Genomic DNA, 20,523 nt, shown 5'->3' with positions numbered 1-20,523 from the left:
GTTTATGTTTTTGTTTTGTTTGTTTAGATTCCACATATGAGCAATCTCACATGGTATTTTTCTTTCCCTTTCTGGATTACTTCACTTAGAATGACATTCTCCAGAACATCCATGTTGCTGCAAATGGCGTTATGTTGTCGATTTTTATGGCTGAATAGTTTTCCGTTGTATAAATATACCACATCTTCTTTATCCAGTCATCTGTTGATGGAAATTTAGGCTGTTTCGATGTCTTGGCTATTGTAAATAGTGCTGCTATGAACATTGGGGTGCAGGTGTCTTTTTGAAGTAAGGTTCCTCCTGGGTGTATGCCCAGGAGCAGAATGACTGGGTCATGTGGTAAGTCTATTCCTAGTCTTTCGAGGAATCTCCATACTGTTTTCCGCAGTGGCTAAAAAAACCTTTTATTACTTCTTGTAAGGTCAGTTTAGCATTGATGAACTCTCAGTTTTTGCTTATCTGAGAAGCTCTTTAACTGTCTTTTAATTGTGATTAATAACTTTGCTGAGTTAGGTGACCTAGATTCTAGGTTTTTCCCTTTGAGTACTTGGAATATATCATGGCTATTCCTTCTGGCCTGCAATGACTGCTGAAAACCAGCTGAAAGGCTTCCATGAGCTCACCTCTCCTCGTGACTACAGTGAAACCACAACTGACTGCTAAACAAGCATTGAAAAAAAGAGTAGAACCTAGCAAAAAATCCATCTTCAACTGGAAACATAATGAGGGAACCACAGCAGGATGGTAGGAGGGGCATCCTTATGATACAATGAGGCCCCATACCCCCTGGGGTGGGCTTATCCACAAGCTGAAGAATAAATCACAAAGACCCTCCCACAGGAAAGAGTTCTAAGCCCCATGTCAGGCTTCCCACCCTGAAGTCCCAGCATTGAGAGGAGAAGCAGACCCCGGGACATCTGGTTTTGAAGGCCAGCAGGGCTTAGCTCTAGGAGCCCCATGGGACTGGGGGAGACAGAGACTTCATTGTCTTGGGAAGCATACACACAATCTCATGTGCACCAGGTTCAAGGGCAGAGGCAGTGATTTCATAGGAACCTGGCCCAGACCTGCCTGCTTGCTTTGGAAGGTCTCCTGGGGACATAGAGGAAGGCTGTGGCTCACCCAGGGGGCGTAAAAGCTGATGGCTGACATTCTGGGCATGTTCATCTGTATGAGCTTTCTTGGAAGTTGACATTTTGATTGGATCATTAGCACCAAAACGTAGCCCCACCCAACAGCCTGTAGCGAAGCCTCAGGCCAAACATACTGGGTGGGAACACAACCCTACGCATCAGTGGACTTTCTGAGACAAGTACACCTCTATACACAGCCCTACCCACCAGAGGTCCAGGAACAGGCTTCACCCAGCAGTGGGCAGGCCCCGGCTCCTCCTGCCAGGAAACCTGCATAAGCTTCTAGTCCAGCTTCCTCTAGCAGGGGCAGATACCAGAAATAAGAAAACAACAATCTCACAGCCTGTGGAAGGAGCCCACAAACACAAAGCAGATTCTACACTGGGACTGGCTGGACCCTGGCCCTTGGGTGACAAGAGAGGAGTGTACTCCTCGAACACATAGGATATCTCCCACAGAGGGCCACTTCTCCAAGGTTGAGAAACATAACTAACCTACCTAAAAAATACAGATAGAAAGACAAAATGAGGCGGCAGGAGAATATCTCCCAGGCCAAGGCACAAGATAAAATCCCAGAAAAAGTAATAATGTGAGGAGATGGGCAATTTATCTGAGAGTTTTAAGTAATGATGGTGAAGATGTTTAGAGAACTCAAGGGGAGTATAGATGCACAGAATGAAGTTTTTAACAGAGTTGGAAAATACAAAGAATACCCAAACAGAATTGAATAAGATCACTGAAATGAATAACACACTAGAAGGAACCCAGAACAGACTAAATGCGGCAGAAGAATAGATCAGTGAGCTAGGTGACAGGTTAGTGGAAATCACTACTACAGAGAAAAAAAGAAATGAGAATGAAAAGAAATGAGGATAGTTTAAGAGAACTCTGGGACATCATGAAGTGCTCTAATACTCACATTATAGGAGGCCCAGAAAGTAAAGAGAGAAAGGACCTGAGAAAATTTTTGGAGAGATAATAACCAAGAACTTTCCCAACTTGGGAAAGGAAATGTCGCCCAAGTCCGGGAAGCACAGAGAGTACCACACAGGATCAGCCCGTAGAGGAACACACCAAGGCACATGGTCATCAAACTGACAACAGTTAAGGATGAGGAGAAAATATTAAAATTAGCAAGAGAAAAGCAACAAAACGACACACAAGGGAGCTCCCGTGAGGTTATCAGCTGATTTCTCAGCAGAAACTCTACAGGCCAGAAGGGAGTGAGTGGCACAACGTATTTGAAGTGATGAAAGAGAAAAACTTACAGCCGAGAATACTCTATCCAGCAAGGCTCTTGTTCAGATTTGATGGAGAAATCATAAGCTTCACAGATGAACAAAAGCTAAAAGGATTCAGCACCACTAAGCCAGCTTTACAGGAAATGTTAAAGGGCATTCTCTAGTCATCAAACGACAAGAAAAGAGGACAAATAGAAGAGCGAGAGGGGGGAAAAAGGACATAAGATTGCTGTGGCTGTTTGGGGTCTTTGTGGTTCCCTATAAATTGTGGGATTGTTTGTTCTAGTTCTGTGAAAAACGTTGTGAGTGTTTTGACAGAGGTTGCACAGGATCTATAGACTGCTTTGGGTAGTGTGGCCATTTTGATAGTGTTGATGCTTCCAATCCAAGAGCAAAAGATATCTCCATTTCTTTGTGTCATCTTCAGTTTACTTCATCAGTGTTTTGGCAGTTTTCAGAGTATAGGTAACCTCCTTGGTTAAGTTTATTTCTAGGTATTTTGTTGGTTTTGATGCAGTGGAAATGTTTATGCCGGTTATAAAATTCTGGTTCTTGAAGTGAAAAGAAAAAAAAAAGTGAATGAAAGGCTACCAATGGCAAAGTATCCTTCTGTTTTATGGATGAGTTGTATTCCATTACATATAAATGGTACATCTTCTTTATCCATTCATCTGTTGTTGTGCACTTGGGGTGCTTTGTGTCTTCGCAATTGTAAATATAGTGCTGCTGTTAATAGTGGGGTGTGTGTATCTTTTTGAATTAATTCTTATTTTGTGGTTGGCTTTATTCCTTTAATAATAACTATGTAAGGTTAAAAAGCTAAAGCTCTAAGCATTCTTAGCGACAATGAACAGTGCATATATGTAAATTGAAAACATATGTGCAGTAAAAACAGCTGATAGGCTCATGAGGGATTTCCTTTTCTGTGACACTTTCCTCTTTTCTTGCTGCCTTTAGAATTCTGTCATCTTTAAATTTTGCTTTCTGAGTGACGATGTGTCTTGGTGTTGGTCTGTTTGAGCTGATCCCATTAGAGACTCTCTGATTCCTGTGCCTGGGATATCTGTTTCCTTTTTCAGATCAGGGAATTTTTCAGCCATCATTTCTTCCAATGTTTTCTCAGCCTTTCTCTCCCTGCAGGAGAGACAATGTGAGTGTTACTATGCTTGAGCTGTCTCAGAAGTCCTTTAGACTCATGTAACATGCTTTTTCTTCCTGCTTTTCTGATTGGATGTTTCTTATTATTCTATCTTCCGGATTGCTAATGGGTCATCTGTGTTGCCTGATCTTCTGTATTACCTGCAGTTCTTCTCTGACTTGTTCTTTTTTATATTTTCTAGTTCTTTTTAAAAATTCTCCCTGTGCTCATCTGTTTTTTCCCAGTGCAGTTATTCTTATTACAGTTGCTTTGACCTCTTTGTCATGTACATTATTTATCTCTTTTCACTATGGTTATTTTCTTTTTCTTTTACTTAAAACATGTTTCTGTGTCTTCTCATTTTAGCTTGCATATATATCTCTGTGAAGCTAGGTGAAACAGTTACCTGTCCCAGAATTAGAGGTGTGTCCTTGTGTGAGAGCACTCTTGTGCAGTCTTCTCTGCCCAACGGGTTTGTTGGGAAGAGTTGGACCTGAAGTGATCCTGGGCTGCCATCTTCCCCTGGGAAATGCTGGCAGCCCCTGCAATGGGGGTGGCAGGGCTGGAGTCAGAGGGACTGGAGCCAGTTTCAGGTTAAAACAGGGGCTTTTCCTCTGCTCAGTGACTGTTACAGCTCTGTCAGGGGTGGCACAGGGTCCTGTGGGGCTAGAGCAGGATCTCTGTGGTGTTGGGTTCTCCTGGGTGTGATGGCAGGTTCTGTTGGGTAGCTGAGGCCTGAGGGCTTGCAGTGGCCCTTCTGTACTGGTTTTACCTTTTCCCTAGTGTGCACACCTTAGCTAGAGGGTGGATCAGGGCCAGAGATATTGTGGCCGCAGCCCTAAGCTGGCCCCACCCCTTCAGGCATGCACAGGAAAGTGAGTTCTGGGGATGGCAGGCTCTGCCCTGGTGCTAGTGCTGTTCCCTGCAGAGTGTGTGCGGGGACACTCTAGCTGGCCGTGACTAACTGCCTTTTCAGAGGCAGGGCCACACCCAGGCCAGCGCCACTTTCTCCCATGGTGTGCACTCTCACTGGCAATGGGAGCCTCCGCCTAAGTGCGGAGCAGCATCAGAACACGGAGAGCTGAAGCAGGAGCCTGGGGGAGTCCAGGGGGCCTGCCTGAGCCACCCCTGCAAGCCAGCCAGAGCCCCAGGCAGTGTTCAGCGTGCTGTGTCCCTGCTGTGACGGGGAGTCCGTGAGTCTCTGCACAGCTCTTCAAGAGCAGTCTCAGTTTCTTACAGCGCTCCAGCAAGCCCTCTGATTTTCACCCAGCTGAGGGGGCTCATAGTCCCAGTGCTGGACCCCGTGCCTGGGTGCCTCATGCGTGGTTCAGACCATGACGTAAGGTGCAGGTGGTTGTCAGGGCTGGAGCACTGCTAGGACCTCACGCTGTCTGTACACGGATGCCCACATCTCCTAGTGTGTGTGGCTGGTGGAGGGCCTTGCGGGGAGTGGTTGTAAGTCTGTTTGGCACAGATGGGGCTCATTGTGATAATTCCTCACAAAGATGGTTACAAGGACAGGGCATGCTGTCTGGTTTTCCAAGGGCTTGAGTGTTATAATGTGTGATGTGCCCCAGCTGCCTGGTGTGAGCAGCATGACTGCAGGTGCTCTGGGTCCAGGAATGCGAACTCCAGTTGTGCTCTTGGTAACCAAAGGAGCAGGTCCTAAAGGTTCATATTTACCAAAAACGCTCTTACACGTCAGTCATGGGGAAACACCAGATTAAGAAATGGATGCTGCTTGAGTTTAGCATTGAGTTATTATAAAATGTAATGAACCTGTAAGGTTCTGGATCAAAATTAGTGGAGTGACAAGTGGAAGTGATCCAGGTAGTACATACAGTAAGAAATGAAGTCCTGAATTTAATCATCTTGTCTGATTTTCTCAGTGAGTAGTAAATGATTAAGGTTTTGACTAATGTTGTTTTGGTGAAATTATAGAATGTGATGAGTTGTGTGAAGTATGAAAGTCTAAGGATATTTGTAGTAAAATTAGCATTGTCATGATATAGTTCTGGGGGTTAATGATTCCTGGGATAGATGAAGTTGGCTGGCTACGTATGCTGGGGGAAGAAGACAGCTTGCTGATGCAAGCAGAGGCACTAACAGAGAGGAAGGCTAGTGAAAAGTGAAGGCTAGTGTCACTCAGTTGATTCAGGAAGAATGAGCTGACAAGGCTGGTTAATAGGCTGTAAGGTGTAGTAGTAATTCAGAAGATAAAATTTTTGATAATCATGTTAATGGTATTAATATGCTTAGAATAATGAGTGTTAGCCTTGAAGAAGGTTAAGACTTTGTACATAATCAGTACCATAGGCGTTGGATCCCACAGCTACTAATGATCGTCCTGGTGCAGCCTCACAGGTGGGGAGCACTGATAGTAGGTGTTATGGTAGCTGATGCAGAATGGGTGCTGAGCATGGTGACAGTTGCTGTAATGAGTAATGATGATATCGTGCCATCTAAGCGTAGTAATGAGGGTATTAAATGTGATTTACATATTAGTATCTATAAAGGACACTGTAAATGCCAAAATGATAGTAATGTAGACTAATGCCATTTGATAGTTATGAAGTTGATTATTTTATGAGTCAAGATAATGTTTTTGTTTCAACTAATTATCACACATTCATTCTAATCCTTTTTAATTCCCTTATAGGCTAACCTGATGGCTACTAGCAGTGAGATTACACTTTGTGCCATGAAGAGTTTAGTTTTTAGGTTATTCTCTTGAGATGCTCAGGGTAGGGGTGGGAGGAGGGCAATTTCTAGGTCAAATAACAGAGAAGTGGTGACAACTGAGAGTGAAAAAATGGAGAAGGTGGGCATGCTGACCATATAGAGTCACAGCCACATGTGTGGGCTTGGTTTTTCTGGATAGACACTTACTAGAGGAGGTCAGAGTGTGAGCAGGACAAGCTGTGAGTCTGGCAGTGCACTGGGGAGTGACGGCAGCACAAGCTTTATTGCTCTTTCTCCAGTTACACGGAAAGCCGTAGGTTGGAAGTCAGTTGTACTGTTTAAGTCTAAAGAATAAAATGCTCATCAATAGACAGTGACCTGTAGGAACAGTCACACTTTGTCTACAAAATGCTCTATCAGGCCGCTGATTGAAATCCAAAATGACTAGATGTAAAGGGAAATTTCAGTTGGTGTAGAAAACACAGAATGAGAAAAGCAGAGCCAATAGTTTTGTGTGGTCTGTGAAACCCTTTAGCCATGAAAGCTACTGAGCTAACACTCCATCTGCGATTGTGAACTTTATATTCTCCTGAGGCTTGCAATAATAGAAAGTAAGTTCCCAGAGGAGCTGTAATGGCTCAGACGAAGTACCGTTTATGACTTCTTTCTGTTAGATGATGGTGAGCACAAGTGAGGGGAACTTCAGAGGCTCACAGAACTGAAGTATCAAGAAGCTGTCATGGGACCTGTGTGTGTGGTCAGTGTGGTGGTGGTGGTGGTAGGTGGTGTGTGCACGTATTTTGATCTGTTTTCTGATCGGGGGGTAGATGGTCGTTTTAGGATCTGTGTGCGTTTGCCCGGAGTTGGGGTTCCTGGGGCCAGCTGGCGGGGCAGGGCTGGGGCCCAAAGCCCCAGATTAGTGTGAGGTCCTCTCATTGGACTCCAGCAGCCACCCCGGGCACTTCATCCCTTCCTCACTGGCAGCAGTGGGCCACGTCATGGGGACAGAAATGAGGGTCTCTCTGAGTGGCAGGCCCCGTGCGCTCAGTATTTCTAGATTGAGTGAACACCCCCCCGCATATCTAGACACCAGGTCTTCCCACTGCCCCAGAAGGGTTTCTCAGGCCCCCTCGCAGCCAGAACTGCCCCAAAGCACAATTTTGCTTCTGCCCCACCTGGGTAGTTTCTGCCTCCTTGGATCTGGGTGTATGTGAGTCACCCAAGTGCAGTGTAGGGGGTGTGACAATATATAATTATAATTTATAGTTACATATATTTTTGGCAAAAATAGTAGGGCTTATTTATATGCATGTATCGTATGTACTGACAATTAATGTGTCATCTACAAGTGTACTACAGGTAAGGATGGCCATATGGCTGTGGCGATGTGATTAAGATGGTGAGCTGTTAAGATCTTCTCCGTCTTGTGGATATTCTGTGTGCCTTTTGTATGCAATGCTGAGTGAGGGGGAGTGAAGACCTCCCACTCTGCCTGTGCAGTTGGTTCCTCTTGGTTCTGTCATTCTTTCCCTCACGTTTTTCAGCTGCTGCCCATGGGAGACCCTGGGAATTTGGAGGAAGTGGAGGGAGCAACCAGCATTAGGGGGCAGGGGACCTGGATTGGGCAGGACCAGAAAGCATAAGGTTGGAAAAGTTTGCAGAGAGGACCCAGGGTTGGATGGCAGTGGTGGGGGATCAGGTAGTGGGGAGCATTCTAAAAGTGACATCGCCCGGAATGTCCACTGTGAGGACCAGGGGCAGAGGCAAGTGATTGGTCGAGAGAGGGTATAAAGCAACAGGCATTGCCAAGGCAGCGTTCAGACAGGAGAAGGCTTGGAGGGAGGCGTCTTGTCCCTTCCAACTGCTCCTGAGAGTCCGCTTGACCTGCCGTTTGTTTTCCTGACCTGCTCCCTTGACTGAACCCTCCTTCCTCCCCTCAAGAGCTTGATTGACCCTCATCCTTTCTGTGACTCCCTTCCCCTCCCAAGTCCCCAACCCCTCTTCCTGTCACACTCCCTCCCCAACCCCTCCCCTCCCCTCCCCTCCCCATCCCTCCCTTCCCCTCCCCTCTCACCCCCCACCTCCTGCCTGGGTACCTCAGGGCCCTGAGAGGACCAGAACATGGAGGTGATGAAGCTGCTGTTCTGGCCCCACATGCTGGAGTATTTTGGATATGAAAACACATCTGTGAGTAAACATCAGACATTGGGTTTCCTCCTTTTTCCTGGGCTCCTTCACACTGTGGTTAAATCACTGCTTTCTCATGGGGTCCTTGGTGGAAACTCATCGTTGGTGCAGACCAAGGCCCTCAGGGCAGGTTTCTTGACCAGCCTGGAGCGGCCCTGGCCACCGGTGTCCTCATCAAGATCTGCGTCCTGTCACGACCTCTTGAACCAAACACAGCAGAGTTGACAGGATGAAACCTGAAATGGTTATTTTATTGCGTCAAAGAAGGAAATGTGAATGTACTAAAAGCCTTTGAATTGTATACCTAAAATGGGGGAATGTGTGAATTATATCTCAGTAAAGCTGTTTTTTAAAAAGTAAGAAACTCTTACTCACTAGAAGTCATAGATGCTCCCAGAAAGCTTGTCAGGATCCTGCTTCAAGCTGTGCATGTTGGGGCCCAGTCCCCGTGCGGTGCGCTGTCCTGTGTGTGCGCCCTTCCTGGTGGTGACATCTGGGAGCAGTGGTGTCTCAGCATTGGGTTGGTGCTGGTCTGTTAAACAGTGAAGTGTCATCTGTGCTTTCTGGTTTAACTTCTAGCAACTTTTTTTTTCTTTGAAGTGTATTCTTTTCAGAAATTTTAATTAACAAAAATATTCAATAGCCCTATAATTTAAAAAATATTTTTATTGAAGTATAGTCAGTTTACAATTTTGTGTCAACAGTTTACAACATTTTGTGTACAACAGAATGCTTCAGTCATATAGGAACATACATATATTTATTTTCATATTCTTTTTTTTACCAAACTACTACAAGATACTGAATATAGTTCCCTGTGTTGTACAGTATAAACTAGTTGTTAATATACTTTAGATTATTATCTGCGAATTTCAAACTCCTAATTTTTCCCTTCCCACCCTTTTTCCCCCTTTGGTAACCATAAGTTTGTTTTCTATGTCTATGAATCTGTTTTTGTTTTGTAAATAAGTTTGTTTGTGTTTTTTTTTATATTCCACATGTAAGTGGTATAGTATTTTTCTTTTACTTTCTGACTACTTGACTTAGAATGACAATCTCCAGGTCCATCCATGTTGCTGCCAATGGCATCATTTTATTATTTTTTGTGGCTGAGTATTCCATTACATGAATATACCACAGCTTCTTTATCCCATCATCTGTCGATGAACATTTAGGTTGTTTCCATGTCTTGGCTATTGTAAATAGTGCTGCTGTGAACATTGGGGTGCATATATGTTTTTGAATTAAGGCTCCCTCTGGATATATGCCCAGGAGTGGGATTGTTGGGTCATATGGTAAGTCTGTTTTAGTCTTTTGAGGAATCTCCATACTGTTTTCCACAGTGGCTGCACCAAACTGCATTCCCACCAGCAGTGTAGGAGGGTCCCTTTTCTCCACAGCCTCTCCAGCATTTCTCGTTTTGAGTGATGGACATCCTGACTGTTGTGAGGTGATACCTCATTGTAGTTTTGATTTGCATTTCTCTGATAATTAATGATATTGAGCATTTTATCATGTGTGTATTGGCCATTTGTATGTCTTCACTGGAGAATTGCTTGTTTAGGTCTTCTGTCCAATTTTGGGTTGGGTTTTTTTTTTTTCTTAAGTTGTATGAGCTGTTTATATAGTCTTGGAATTAAGCTCTTGTCAGTCTCATCTTTTGCAAATATTTTATCCCATTTTGTAGGTTGTCTTTTTGTTTTGCTTATGGTTTCCTTTAGTTAGGTCCCATTTGTTTATTTTTGCTTTTATTTCTGTTAGACTTCTAGCAACTTCTGAGTCATCCCTTCCCTTCTCATCTTGGAGGCTGCCCCCAGGGACTCTGTGTCCAACTAGGCAGATGGGAGCCCTGAGAGCCCAGCCAATGTGAAAATGAGTGGCTGCAGCCTGCTGGGATGTTTATAATGGGAAAATGCCTAGGAGCGACATGACCAGGAGGTGGACAAGTTGTCGTCCTTTCTTTACTGAAGTGTCCATGTGCAGAGTGAGTCCCCAAAGCAGAAAGGGTCCTACGTGTCCTTAGAATTGTCCAAATATAAAGAAAATTCAGGTACATACTGTGAAATTCTCACTCTCTCAGGAAAAAGCACCTCCACACCCCCAAAAAGAAAGACTGAGAACACCCCATGGACTTAAGTGGGTTTGTTCTGATGGGTGTGCACCAGATTCTTAGGGATCTGGAAAAATCGAGTGTCAGGAACACTTTGCACTGAGGCAGAATCATGCCACATGAACACTCCACCCAAAGAAGAGTCTGTTCTGTGTCTTCTGAGCCCGCGAAGGAGGGTGTTTCTAGGTCATCTTTGTTGGGATTTTTTCCCTCAAAGGGAATGAGGCTGAGTTCTCACAGGTTAGTCAAGCCCTCTTTCCCACCACAGCTTTGAGCATTTAGATAAACTAACTTGTCCTCTTCCTCCGTTGCTCATGGCCGCTAACAGGACCTGAGTCCACTGGCCCTGGTGGGTAGAATCTGGTGGGTAGAATCTGGGTAAGAGGCAGCTACTGACGCCAACGCTCAGTGCCGCGTGTGACAAGCATGCCTGCGACGGAGGGGGTTTTACGAGTTAGTGACTAGATGCTGTTTGTCTCTTTGTGCCTTTGATCTGCATGTCTGTCCTTTGTGCTGAGACCCACTGCTCTCAGACAGCGGCTACTGAAAGACTGCATGTTTCGCACTAGCACACACTTTACTGACCTCAACTGTGAGAGCAGCTGACAATGACGTTACCGACTTCAGAGGCTGCTTTCTAGAGAGGTTTTATTTGCACAAAACGGAAGCTTGGTGTCTAGAGTCATACAAATTACATTGTGCATTTATCTCCTCCTACAATACTTAGAAATCAAGTTTTTGCAAAACTATGTGTTTGCCTTTTGTTTTGGTGACCATACATTCCAGAAATACAAATTAATTTTCATGGTGGCTGTTAATGGACGTAGGTGCAGTACTGTGAAATATGCATGTCAGTTATTTGTACTGATTATTTTGAATTCTGTTTTTATGCAACTTCATTCTTACAGTTTTAATCACATTATACAAGATTATCAATTATACAAATCCTTATTTATTTCAGAAGTCTGACATTACGTGCTCTGGTTCAGAATCAAAGTGAACATTGAAAGAAAACCTTCACAGTTTTTAGAAAATTGAGCTAAAATAAATCATTAATTTTTGCTGGAATAGTAATTTTGCCATTATTATGAGAGCAAGTCTGCTTTCTCACTCATGTCCAATCTATAAACATACAAATACGTCTCTGTATATCTCTCTGTATTTTAACACGTATTTTCATTGCTATTTTTCTATACACTTTGGGTGTATTTTTGGCGATACTTCATAGGGATTTATCCAGGTACTTCATGAACATATAATAGAAATGTAGGCTTCCCATGCCCTGTAGGTTTGTGTGTGCTGATTTTCAATTTCAAGTTGGCTTCTACATTCATAAGTTGAGTTCTGTTAACTATTTTTAAAATATTTGCAATGTATGTCAGCAAAGTCAAATCTCTAACATTTTGTAGATCAGGCTTTTCTCTACAGCTTTAGTGTGGTGTATTTACATGTAATATCAGCACCAGTGAATACAGTTTATTGATACTTGACACGTGTACACAGCAATGAAACTACCACCAAACAAAGGCAGCAAACACACCTACACTCCCAAGAGCGTCCTCCTGCTCCTTTTGAACTCGTGTCCCTTCTGTCCTCTCTGAGGAGCTACTTGAGGGTGTGGTTGAGGGTTTCTCAAGATGGTTCTCTGTGACAGATAGACTATGAATGTCTTTGAGGTTCCTCATTATCTCCAATATTATTTCAGGTCATCCACGCTCTGTCTGCCCTTTTCCATTCTGGGCCTGATGTTTATGGAATTCTGTGGAAGGTTATTATTGTTGTTGCTGCCTTCTGGGGAGTTTTTGATTTTCTCGTTTTCATCTGGAGGACCATCCTCGCTGTGAGTATTACTAAAGTACCTGACAGTGTCCTTTTAATCACACCTAACAGGAAGTTTTATAGTCACTGGACATTTTATTTGCCTGCCTGGGCCAGAATCCAGGAGTCCAACCCTCTTCTCTGTTTCCTTGTAGATTACTAACTTGAACAGAAATTAGTATTGAAGTGGGAATTTGTTGCAAAATGCTATCTTTATAGTAAGAACTCAGTGAGCAAGACAACAATATAAGAAGTAGTAATGAGAAAATGACAATTTATAAACCCTTTTCTTCAGTAATGAAACAAAAATATTAAGTATTTGGTGAGCCCATCTCTCCCCACCTGCCCCTGCCTGTGTGTTGGGTGACAAGGGACAGGGAGGCTCAGTGTTCCCTGAGTGACGTGTGAAGTTAAGGGAACATTGCGATTTTGTTTGCCCCCCATGGATGCATTCTTCCATAACCACACTATTGCCACTGAATTTTCGACACTGTGATGATACTCCAATATCTTGGCAAGGTTAGGGGCTGGCCTCAGTCTCTGATCATCACTTAAAGTTTTGAATGAAGAAATATGTTTTAAGGGTCAGGAAAATGTGTCTTTACATGGTATTACAGTGGAGTCCTGCCTGGATCTTACTGAGCTGTAATTCCTCAGATGATGAGTCGTGTCTGAGTCAGGAAGCACTTCCTGCTTCTTGACAATGGTCGCTGTCTGTCCTGCTGCTGCTTTTGCTTTTACTACTGCCGTTGCTCACTTTCATTCTCGTCTCATGTCTCATTTGATGTCCATTTGTTTTTAGTGTTCTTGACAAATCTTATGATCTTGTATGTTACAATTGCTTATCGATTCGACAGTCAACTCTGTATACGGTTTCAGAAAAGCTTTCATTGAATGAAGTGGTGTATCTTAGTATAAAGACTTTGCCTTTATTTTTCTTGTAGTTTCTCCTCTCTCTCTCTTGAAGGATATACAGCAGTCCAGGTTCTGGACTTCAGTGTGGATATTTGGTTTGACCAAAAAAAAAAAATCAGATAAATGATGCGTTGGTGTATTTACAACAACATATTATGAAAATAAAATAGTTCAGTGTTATCAAACATAAATATGCATTATGAAAATTAGATTGGTGTGTAATAGAATTTTAACAGATCTTTTGTTCTAGAATAAGATATTTACCATTGTGCTCTCTATCAGAAATGGTGAGTGAAAGATCCTGCCTTAAGTAGGAAATGCTGATTTTTCCTGATTTTTAATCATATGAATTGTTAATGCTGAACAAAAATGATAATTGTAAATTCAATGGATTACTGTTTTGCTAGTTTACTAGAAACTATGTATTTACTAATTATATAGTTTGACATCAAATTTAATGTTTCTTCCTCTCCTAGGTAAAGCCTCCAGTGTATCAAGGTAAGATACTAGGGTCTACTTTTCTTTGTAATGTTTTCTCAGTATCAGGATTTGATGTGGGTTTTAATTCAACTAAGAGTAAACACAATGACTTCTAATGTCAGACTTCTTAACTCTTGAAAATTTTACTCCTGGGATGGTGTCTAAATGACACCATAGAGGAAGTTGGCATCTATTGAGATAAGAGACCAGGAGAGTCTGAGGAGTAGGGAGACTAGGATGAGTTTAATTTTGCATAGAAACCTTTAGGAAGCAGGTGAAGAGAAGAGCCTAATGTTTGGAGTGAGTACCTGACCTGACCTGGTCCTTGGTGAAAAGGAAAGACACTGAAACACTGCTTCAGCCTGTCAGGACTCTTCAGACTGAGGGAAGGATGCAGATGCAGCCAGGCATGTGTGTCACAGCCAAGGGGAGACCACACTAAAGCTAAGAAGTTAATTACACGCATAGTGCCAGCCAGATACGTTTCTGCTGCTAATTGGGATAATTCGATTCTACTGGGTTTTCCTACCAATATGAGAACTTGATTTGTCTCCTTTTAGTTACTTTAAAGCAGATAACTGAGAAGATCAAGACTGTTGAGAAAGAAAACAGAAAACTTGAGGAAAATCTATCAGCTTGGGAGCCGAAGGTATTATTGTCCTTTTGATATTTTTTGTGATTTCACCTTCAGTTCCTTCCCCCTCTGGTAGTTCAGTTCTTTGGCTCTCTTTTCTTTCATCCTGCTGTCCACATGGATATGTTCTATAAGGGGTCTAGATTCACAGCAAGTGTCCTAGATAAAAAAAACAAGTTTCTTCTGTAGAGCACAGGGAACTCTACTTGATATCTTGTAGTAACCTATGATGAAAAAGAATGTGAAGACAAATAGAGGTATATACATGTGTGAGTGAAACATGATGCTGTACACCAGAAACTGGCATATCATAACTGACTATACTTCCTAAAGAAATAAACAAAGCAAGTGTCATATATGTACAGCACCACTTTCTGTATTAGTGGAAGGGGTCACACACAAGATAGGTTCGGCTAGCAGTGTAATTAGTATTTGTAATTCTGTTTCCTTTATTACATATTTGCATAGACCAATGATACAAAGAAATGCTTAGGGAAGACCATTAGGCAAAAGAAGATGCTCTCTGAGGAAACACTGAAGTTTAAAGTATGAGCCTCTTCTTTTCCTGGGTTATATTCTGAAAGCAGAAATGAAAATAATGAGTAACTGTTACTGATGCAGTATGCTCTGTTGAAGGAGTACATACAAACCATGGAGAGGGTTAATGACTGTTTGAATGGCTTCATTCAAAGTGTTCCAGCTAGGCTGCAGGCAGCAAGGGACCAGAAGGCCAAGCGTCCGCACTCGGTAAGAGCTTGGCTGCTACGCTGACTGTAACTGGGCTTCTGAGGCTTTTTGTGCACTGGGCAAGCTGAGCACTGCAGCTCCTCCTGCTTTTGGCCACAGCAGAGTGTGGGAGCCCGGGAGCGGAAACTGCCTGTGAACAACGACCCAGAATTTCATGGACTAGATAAACTTCCGTGACTTTTTAACTTCAGAGACTAGGAAATAGGTCTTATTTCTACAACCTAGGGAGTTTTCTCGCCACTCACACTGCCCTCCAAGATACATAGAAAATGCCAGGAAACACCTGAGAGGTGAAGGAAGTTATCTAGCCGAGGTGCACAGCCCTTTGCCCTGTTTATGTTAAAAAGAGAATTTTCCATGTGAATTTGGGAAAACTTTATATTCCACTGGGAACACTCATTTGTGAGCTCTTTGACATAAGCAGTTTCCCACCCTTGCTTCCCCTTGTCAACAAGTCATGTCTTCCATTGTCCAGTGAGGAGGAAGTCTGTGGAGGCTAAGGAGTATCTGTGCCTGGAGGTCTTTGTTCTGCATGTCTTCGTGGGCTTGACATTTGTCCTGGGCCCAGCCTGGATCAGCTGCCATCACAGGAAACTTAGGGGTGGCTGTGGGTCCTGGCTGAGAAGGGACAGGATTCCAAATGGATTGAAGAAAAGCAGCTGCCCATCAGAACAAACCCAAGACTTGCTGGAAGAGATTGACAGGCTGACAATGGAAGAGGACCAGCTGAAAAAGGAAATGCAAGACACAAAGGGTCAGAACGAGCTGCTAGGACTCCCAGTGCTAGAACTTGAAGAGACCTTGTCTGCTGTAAACTCTCAAATGGAGCAGACACTGTCTTTGACCCCACACTGAGATTCATGCGAAGTCCCAGATGCTTTCAAGCATGTGTAAGGGGATGTATGACACTTGCTTTCTTTCCTTTTCAAAATGTGTATGTTCAGAATCATTTCACTGCCTTCCAGAGAGACTGCTCACCAAAGTCTTGGGACATGTACCAGAGCTAATATATTTATTTTCTATGGTTTGTTATGCACTTAGCAAAATAATTTGTTTTTGAAAAAAAAAGTTACACTTTTTAAGCATATCACCCTGAGTTTTCATTGAAATCTTAGTACATGCTTTGTTTCTGTCCTGTGTGAAGATACTGGAAAAAGGAACATCTCCAGAGACCTTGAAAGATGCTATTTCAATGAACACTTCAGGAATTTCAGAGGGAAATGCCTCCATTAGCGGCAGGATTTCCACTGTACACATTAGCTTTCATAAGGAACAACAATTTCACGTCTTAGAAGATTAAATGTTGATGTCTTTTCGGATTATTTTTCTTGGGAATTTAGTCATCAGTGGGAAAGTTGTTTTAGGTTGAAATTGCTCTTAATAAAGCTCATGTCCATGAAGTCACAGTGAAATCTGAAGAAGTGTGTGTGCAGTAGGATGTCCAGCTCAGCAGCAAGAAGAGGGTAAGAAACATTCCTCACCCCAGAGATGCTTACATCAGAGAGCTGAACGTCACTGTGTCGGTGTCTGTGCTGTAACGCACGTAAAGCAGATGACCCGTCTTAGCCGTTTCCAAGTGTATGATCCTCTCGTGTTACGTACATTCACGTTACTTGGCATCAGTACTTCCTGAACGTCTTTTTCTCACATCTGTCTTGCAGCCAGGCATTTTGAAGACCAGATCTGAGGGTTCTATGCAGAGAGCCATGACGACTGAGGAATGCAACCTGGAAGGTATGTAGCTTGTTGGGAAGAAAACCTCATATGCAGGCTTCCTAGGAGATGTTGTGGCTTCAGTTCTAGACCCCTAGAATAAAATAAGTATCATAGTAAAGAGAGTGAAATGATTTTTTTTTTGGCTTTCCAGTGCATGTAACAGTTATGTTTACACTACACTGTAGTCTATTAAGTGAGCAGTACCACTGTGTCTAAAAACCCCCATGGTCATAACTTGATGAAAATATACTTGCTTACTAAAAACTACTATCCACCATCGGAGCCTTCAGTGAGGTGTTGTCTTTTCGTTGGTGGATGGTCTGGAACTGATGTTGGTGGCTGCTGACCGATCATTGTGGCGGTTGCTGAAGATTGGTGTGGCTTTTGAAACTTCTTAACATAAGACCACAGTGAAATTTGTCACAGGGTAACTCTCCCTTTCAGGAACAAGTCCTCTGTAGCAGACAGTGCTGTTTGATACATTTTACACACAGGAGAACTTCTTTCCAAATTGGAGTCAGCCCTCTCAAACCCTGCAGTAGTTTCTCAGCTATAAGTTCATGCGCCCTTCTTCACAGCTTCTTCACCAGTAGATTCCATCTCAAGAAAACAATTTCTTTGCTCGTCCATAAGTAGCAACTCCTCATTTGTGCACATTTTATCATGAGGTTGCAGCCATTCAGTCATGTCTTCAGGCTCCACTTGTAACTCTAGTTTTCTTGCTGTTTTCAGCACATCTGCAGTTCCTTCCTGCACTGAAGTCTTGAGCCCATCAAAGTCATGCATCAGGATTGGAATCAGTTCTTACCAAACCTTGGTTCAATGTTGATATTTTCACTTCCCATGAATCATGAATGTTCTTAATGGGCTCTAAAATGGTGAATACTTTCCAGAAAGTTTTCATTTAATTGCCCAGACCCATCAGTGGTATCAGTATCTGTGGCAGCTAAAGCCCCCCAAAATGTATTTCTTAAATAATGAGACTTAAAAGTCATAACTACTTCTGAGCCACGGGCTGCAGAATGGACATCGTGTTAAGGATGGAAACAGCATTCATCTCATGCATCTCCATCAGAGCTCCTGGGTGACTGGTGCATTGTCCATGAGCAGTAATATTTTGAAATAAATGTTTTTTTGGTTTACTTTTTTTTCCCCTGAGCAGTAGCTCTCAACGGTGGACTTAAATACTCATGTTGTAAATATATGTGCTGTCATCCAGGCTTTGTTCCATTTATAGAGCACAGAGTAGATTTCCCATGATTCTCAAAGGACAGAGGATTTTCAGAATGTTAAATCAGCATTGGCTTCGTTAGCCCCTCACAGGAAGTCAGCCTGTCCATTGAAGCCTTGATGCTGGGCGCTGACTTCTCTCCAGCTGTGACAGCGCTGGGTGGCCTCCCCTTGCAGGTCTCTGCATTGAAAACCTGTTGTTTAGTGCAGACACCTTCATTAGCTGTCTCAGCTTCATCTCCTAAGCAGCTTCTGGGTCAGCTCTTCTGCCTTACCTTGCACAGGTATGCAGTGGAGATGGAATCTTGCCTTAAACTTCATGGGCCAACCCCTGCTGGCTTCACACTTTTCTTCTGAAGCCTCTTCACGTCTCTCAGGGTTTACAGAATTGCTGAGAATTAGGGGCTTCCACTGGGTTAGGCTTTGCCTTAAAGGAATGTCATGCCTGTTTTAATTAAAATGATAAAGAATGAAATATTTCAGGAACTACCAAAATGTGACACAGAGATAAGAAATGAGCAAATGCTGTCAGAAAAAATGTCACCAATAGAATTGCTGGACTCAGGGTTGTTACAAATCTTCAATTATTTAAAAATATACATTACCGGGGAGGGCAATAAAATGAAACATGGCTGTAATAGCAATGAATTTGCACTGGGAAGGTAAAAAGTGGGTTTCTGCCTTCAGGATTCTCTCCTTTCTCCACTCCCCAGCACAGCCAAGCTCTTGAGTGCACATGTGCACACACAAACCCAGTTGTTTTATGTTTATAGAGGGTAAAAAGAAAATGCAAGACCACCATGCTGCATCGGGATCTCTGAAAGAAGGTGAGGAAGACAATTTCCTAAAGTACGTGAAGAAAGTACGCGTGCTTGATGAAATCGGTGGACAGAGAAATATGGACACTGGAGGGTAAGACGTTCCTGTGTTAATTATGACAATGTATGAATGAGTGTGTGGAGTTATGTGGATGTTGTAATATGTTTCAGAATACTTACCACCATATTTTCTTTACCGTATTCAATCAGTACAGATGTGGATTTATTTTTTGACCTTGATTTCTGTAATCTGCTACTTCTGTTCATTCTAACTGGTTACCAGAGTCTTGTTTGTATTTAGTGTGAGATTTTAGCGGGTTCTTGGACCAGATTTAGTCACTTCATTATCTGGATCCCCCAGGTCCATTTTTATTGTCCTTAGGTTTCAACCACATCAAAGTGTCATAACCTGCCATGTGTCTATCATTTTTATTAAACTCTAGACATTGGGTAGAAAATAGAGAAAATTTGAGGCCTAGTGTGAGGTTAACTTGCTGCAGAGAAGGTGGGCATTACAGCTGGCAGGTGGTCAGGGCGCCAGCGGCGCTGCATCCTGTTAATCCAGTTAGCAGCTGAGATCAGTCAGTGCAGCCAGCCCTCCTGAGGCCCGTGTGTCTCCTGTCCACCTTTGTTCCTGGCACGTAGCTCTCGTGGATCCCAGCTAAGGCCTTTGCTGAGGGGCCGTGAGCTCCAGCTGTCTGACTGCGGTGCCCGTGCGTGGGGGGCACCAGCTGCTGGGCTGCTCTGCATCTCAGTGGTTTCCTCTGCAGTTAGCGGGTGACCCCCGGGGAAGGTGGACCCAGTCCTGGGCTTCCTTTTTCTCCATCTTGGCCTCATGTTCCTTCCTGGCTTGTTAGCAATTTGGTACATTCAATCATGGATTTCATAATTTGTCCAGAGTTTCCTGTCATTCTCAAGGGGAGGTCATGGACGTCACACCCATTAACCTGCTTTCAAAAACATACGTTTCCTTATATTTTCTAAAGGATCAGGTTTTGCCCCAGGCTTTGATTGAAATCAGGGTTCTCTGTGGGAGAAATCAAACAAGTCATGAACGCTTGCTTTACCCTAATGTGTTTGGTTGTGATGACTTGGTCAGACCCTGATTCCCACGTTGAAACAACAATGAGCTCGCGCTGTCCCCGTCACAGGAGCCTGAGCCTGGGGTGCGGGGCACAGAGCGCATCGTACGTGGGCTTTTCATGTGTGTTTACTTTATGCACAAATGAGCAGGGATGGGGGCGCTGAAGGGAAGCCCAGATATCAAACACTTGCCAGAGGCCCAAGTGTCATGTTTTCATATCTACTAGTGGGGGCCTTTAATTTTTTCTTCTGTATCTGTCAGTCTGAGCATTTATGGGGAAGGGCAGAAGGAACATTGAATTCTTCCCTTCCAATTTCTGGGAGGGAAACTGGCAGAATTTCACAGAGTTTCTTTCCCCTCTCAGGAAGGTGGACATGAACGGATGTGAGCTGGTGGGAAAGCAGCAGCTGTTGGCAGCAGACGAGAGGGCGAAGTTGGCTGAAGAGAAGACACAACTGTACAAGTGAGTTCAGCTCCTCCACACCCGCGGCTCTGAAAACCCCTGTTGGATTTTTTGAAAACTTTTCTAAAATGTTTAGACGCAGTATCATACACAGACCCAAACAAAAGACATTTGTATACATGCTTCA

General features: G+C 43.4%; 1 protein-coding gene and 1 long non-coding RNA gene across 2 annotated transcripts in view; one reads left to right on the top strand and one right to left on the bottom strand.

The window, feature by feature from the left end:
• The window catches only part of LOC140700041 (uncharacterized), a 105,148-nt gene extending 84,682 nt beyond the window's left edge, over window positions 1-20,466 (top strand). The window contains exons 11-17 of the mRNA XM_072972580.1: window positions 12,197-12,331; window positions 13,701-13,722; window positions 14,265-14,353; window positions 14,975-15,085; window positions 16,747-16,819; window positions 18,805-18,943; window positions 20,298-20,466. Of these exons, the coding sequence (XP_072828681.1) occupies window positions 12,197-12,331; window positions 13,701-13,722; window positions 14,265-14,353; window positions 14,975-15,085; window positions 16,747-16,819; window positions 18,805-18,943; window positions 20,298-20,400 (672 nt within the window). The 3' untranslated portion in view covers window positions 20,401-20,466. The remainder of the gene's footprint in view (window positions 1-12,196; window positions 12,332-13,700; window positions 13,723-14,264; window positions 14,354-14,974; window positions 15,086-16,746; window positions 16,820-18,804; window positions 18,944-20,297) is intronic.
• Window positions 14,764-18,811, bottom strand: LOC140700042 (uncharacterized). Its single transcript, XR_012078260.1, has 2 exons — window positions 17,060-18,811; window positions 14,764-16,892 (listed from the first exon to the last, which is right to left on the bottom strand). It is a non-coding gene; the product is annotated as an uncharacterized lncRNA (long non-coding RNA).
• Window positions 20,467-20,523: the final 57 nt, after the last annotated feature.

This window comes from Vicugna pacos, chromosome 12 (genome assembly GCF_048564905.1).
Source record: "Vicugna pacos chromosome 12, VicPac4, whole genome shotgun sequence".
In the NCBI taxonomy this organism is placed as follows: Eukaryota; Metazoa; Chordata; class Mammalia; order Artiodactyla; family Camelidae; genus Vicugna; species Vicugna pacos.
Note: the sequence above shows the minus strand (reverse complement) of the source record. Positions and strands in the feature narration are given on the sequence as shown.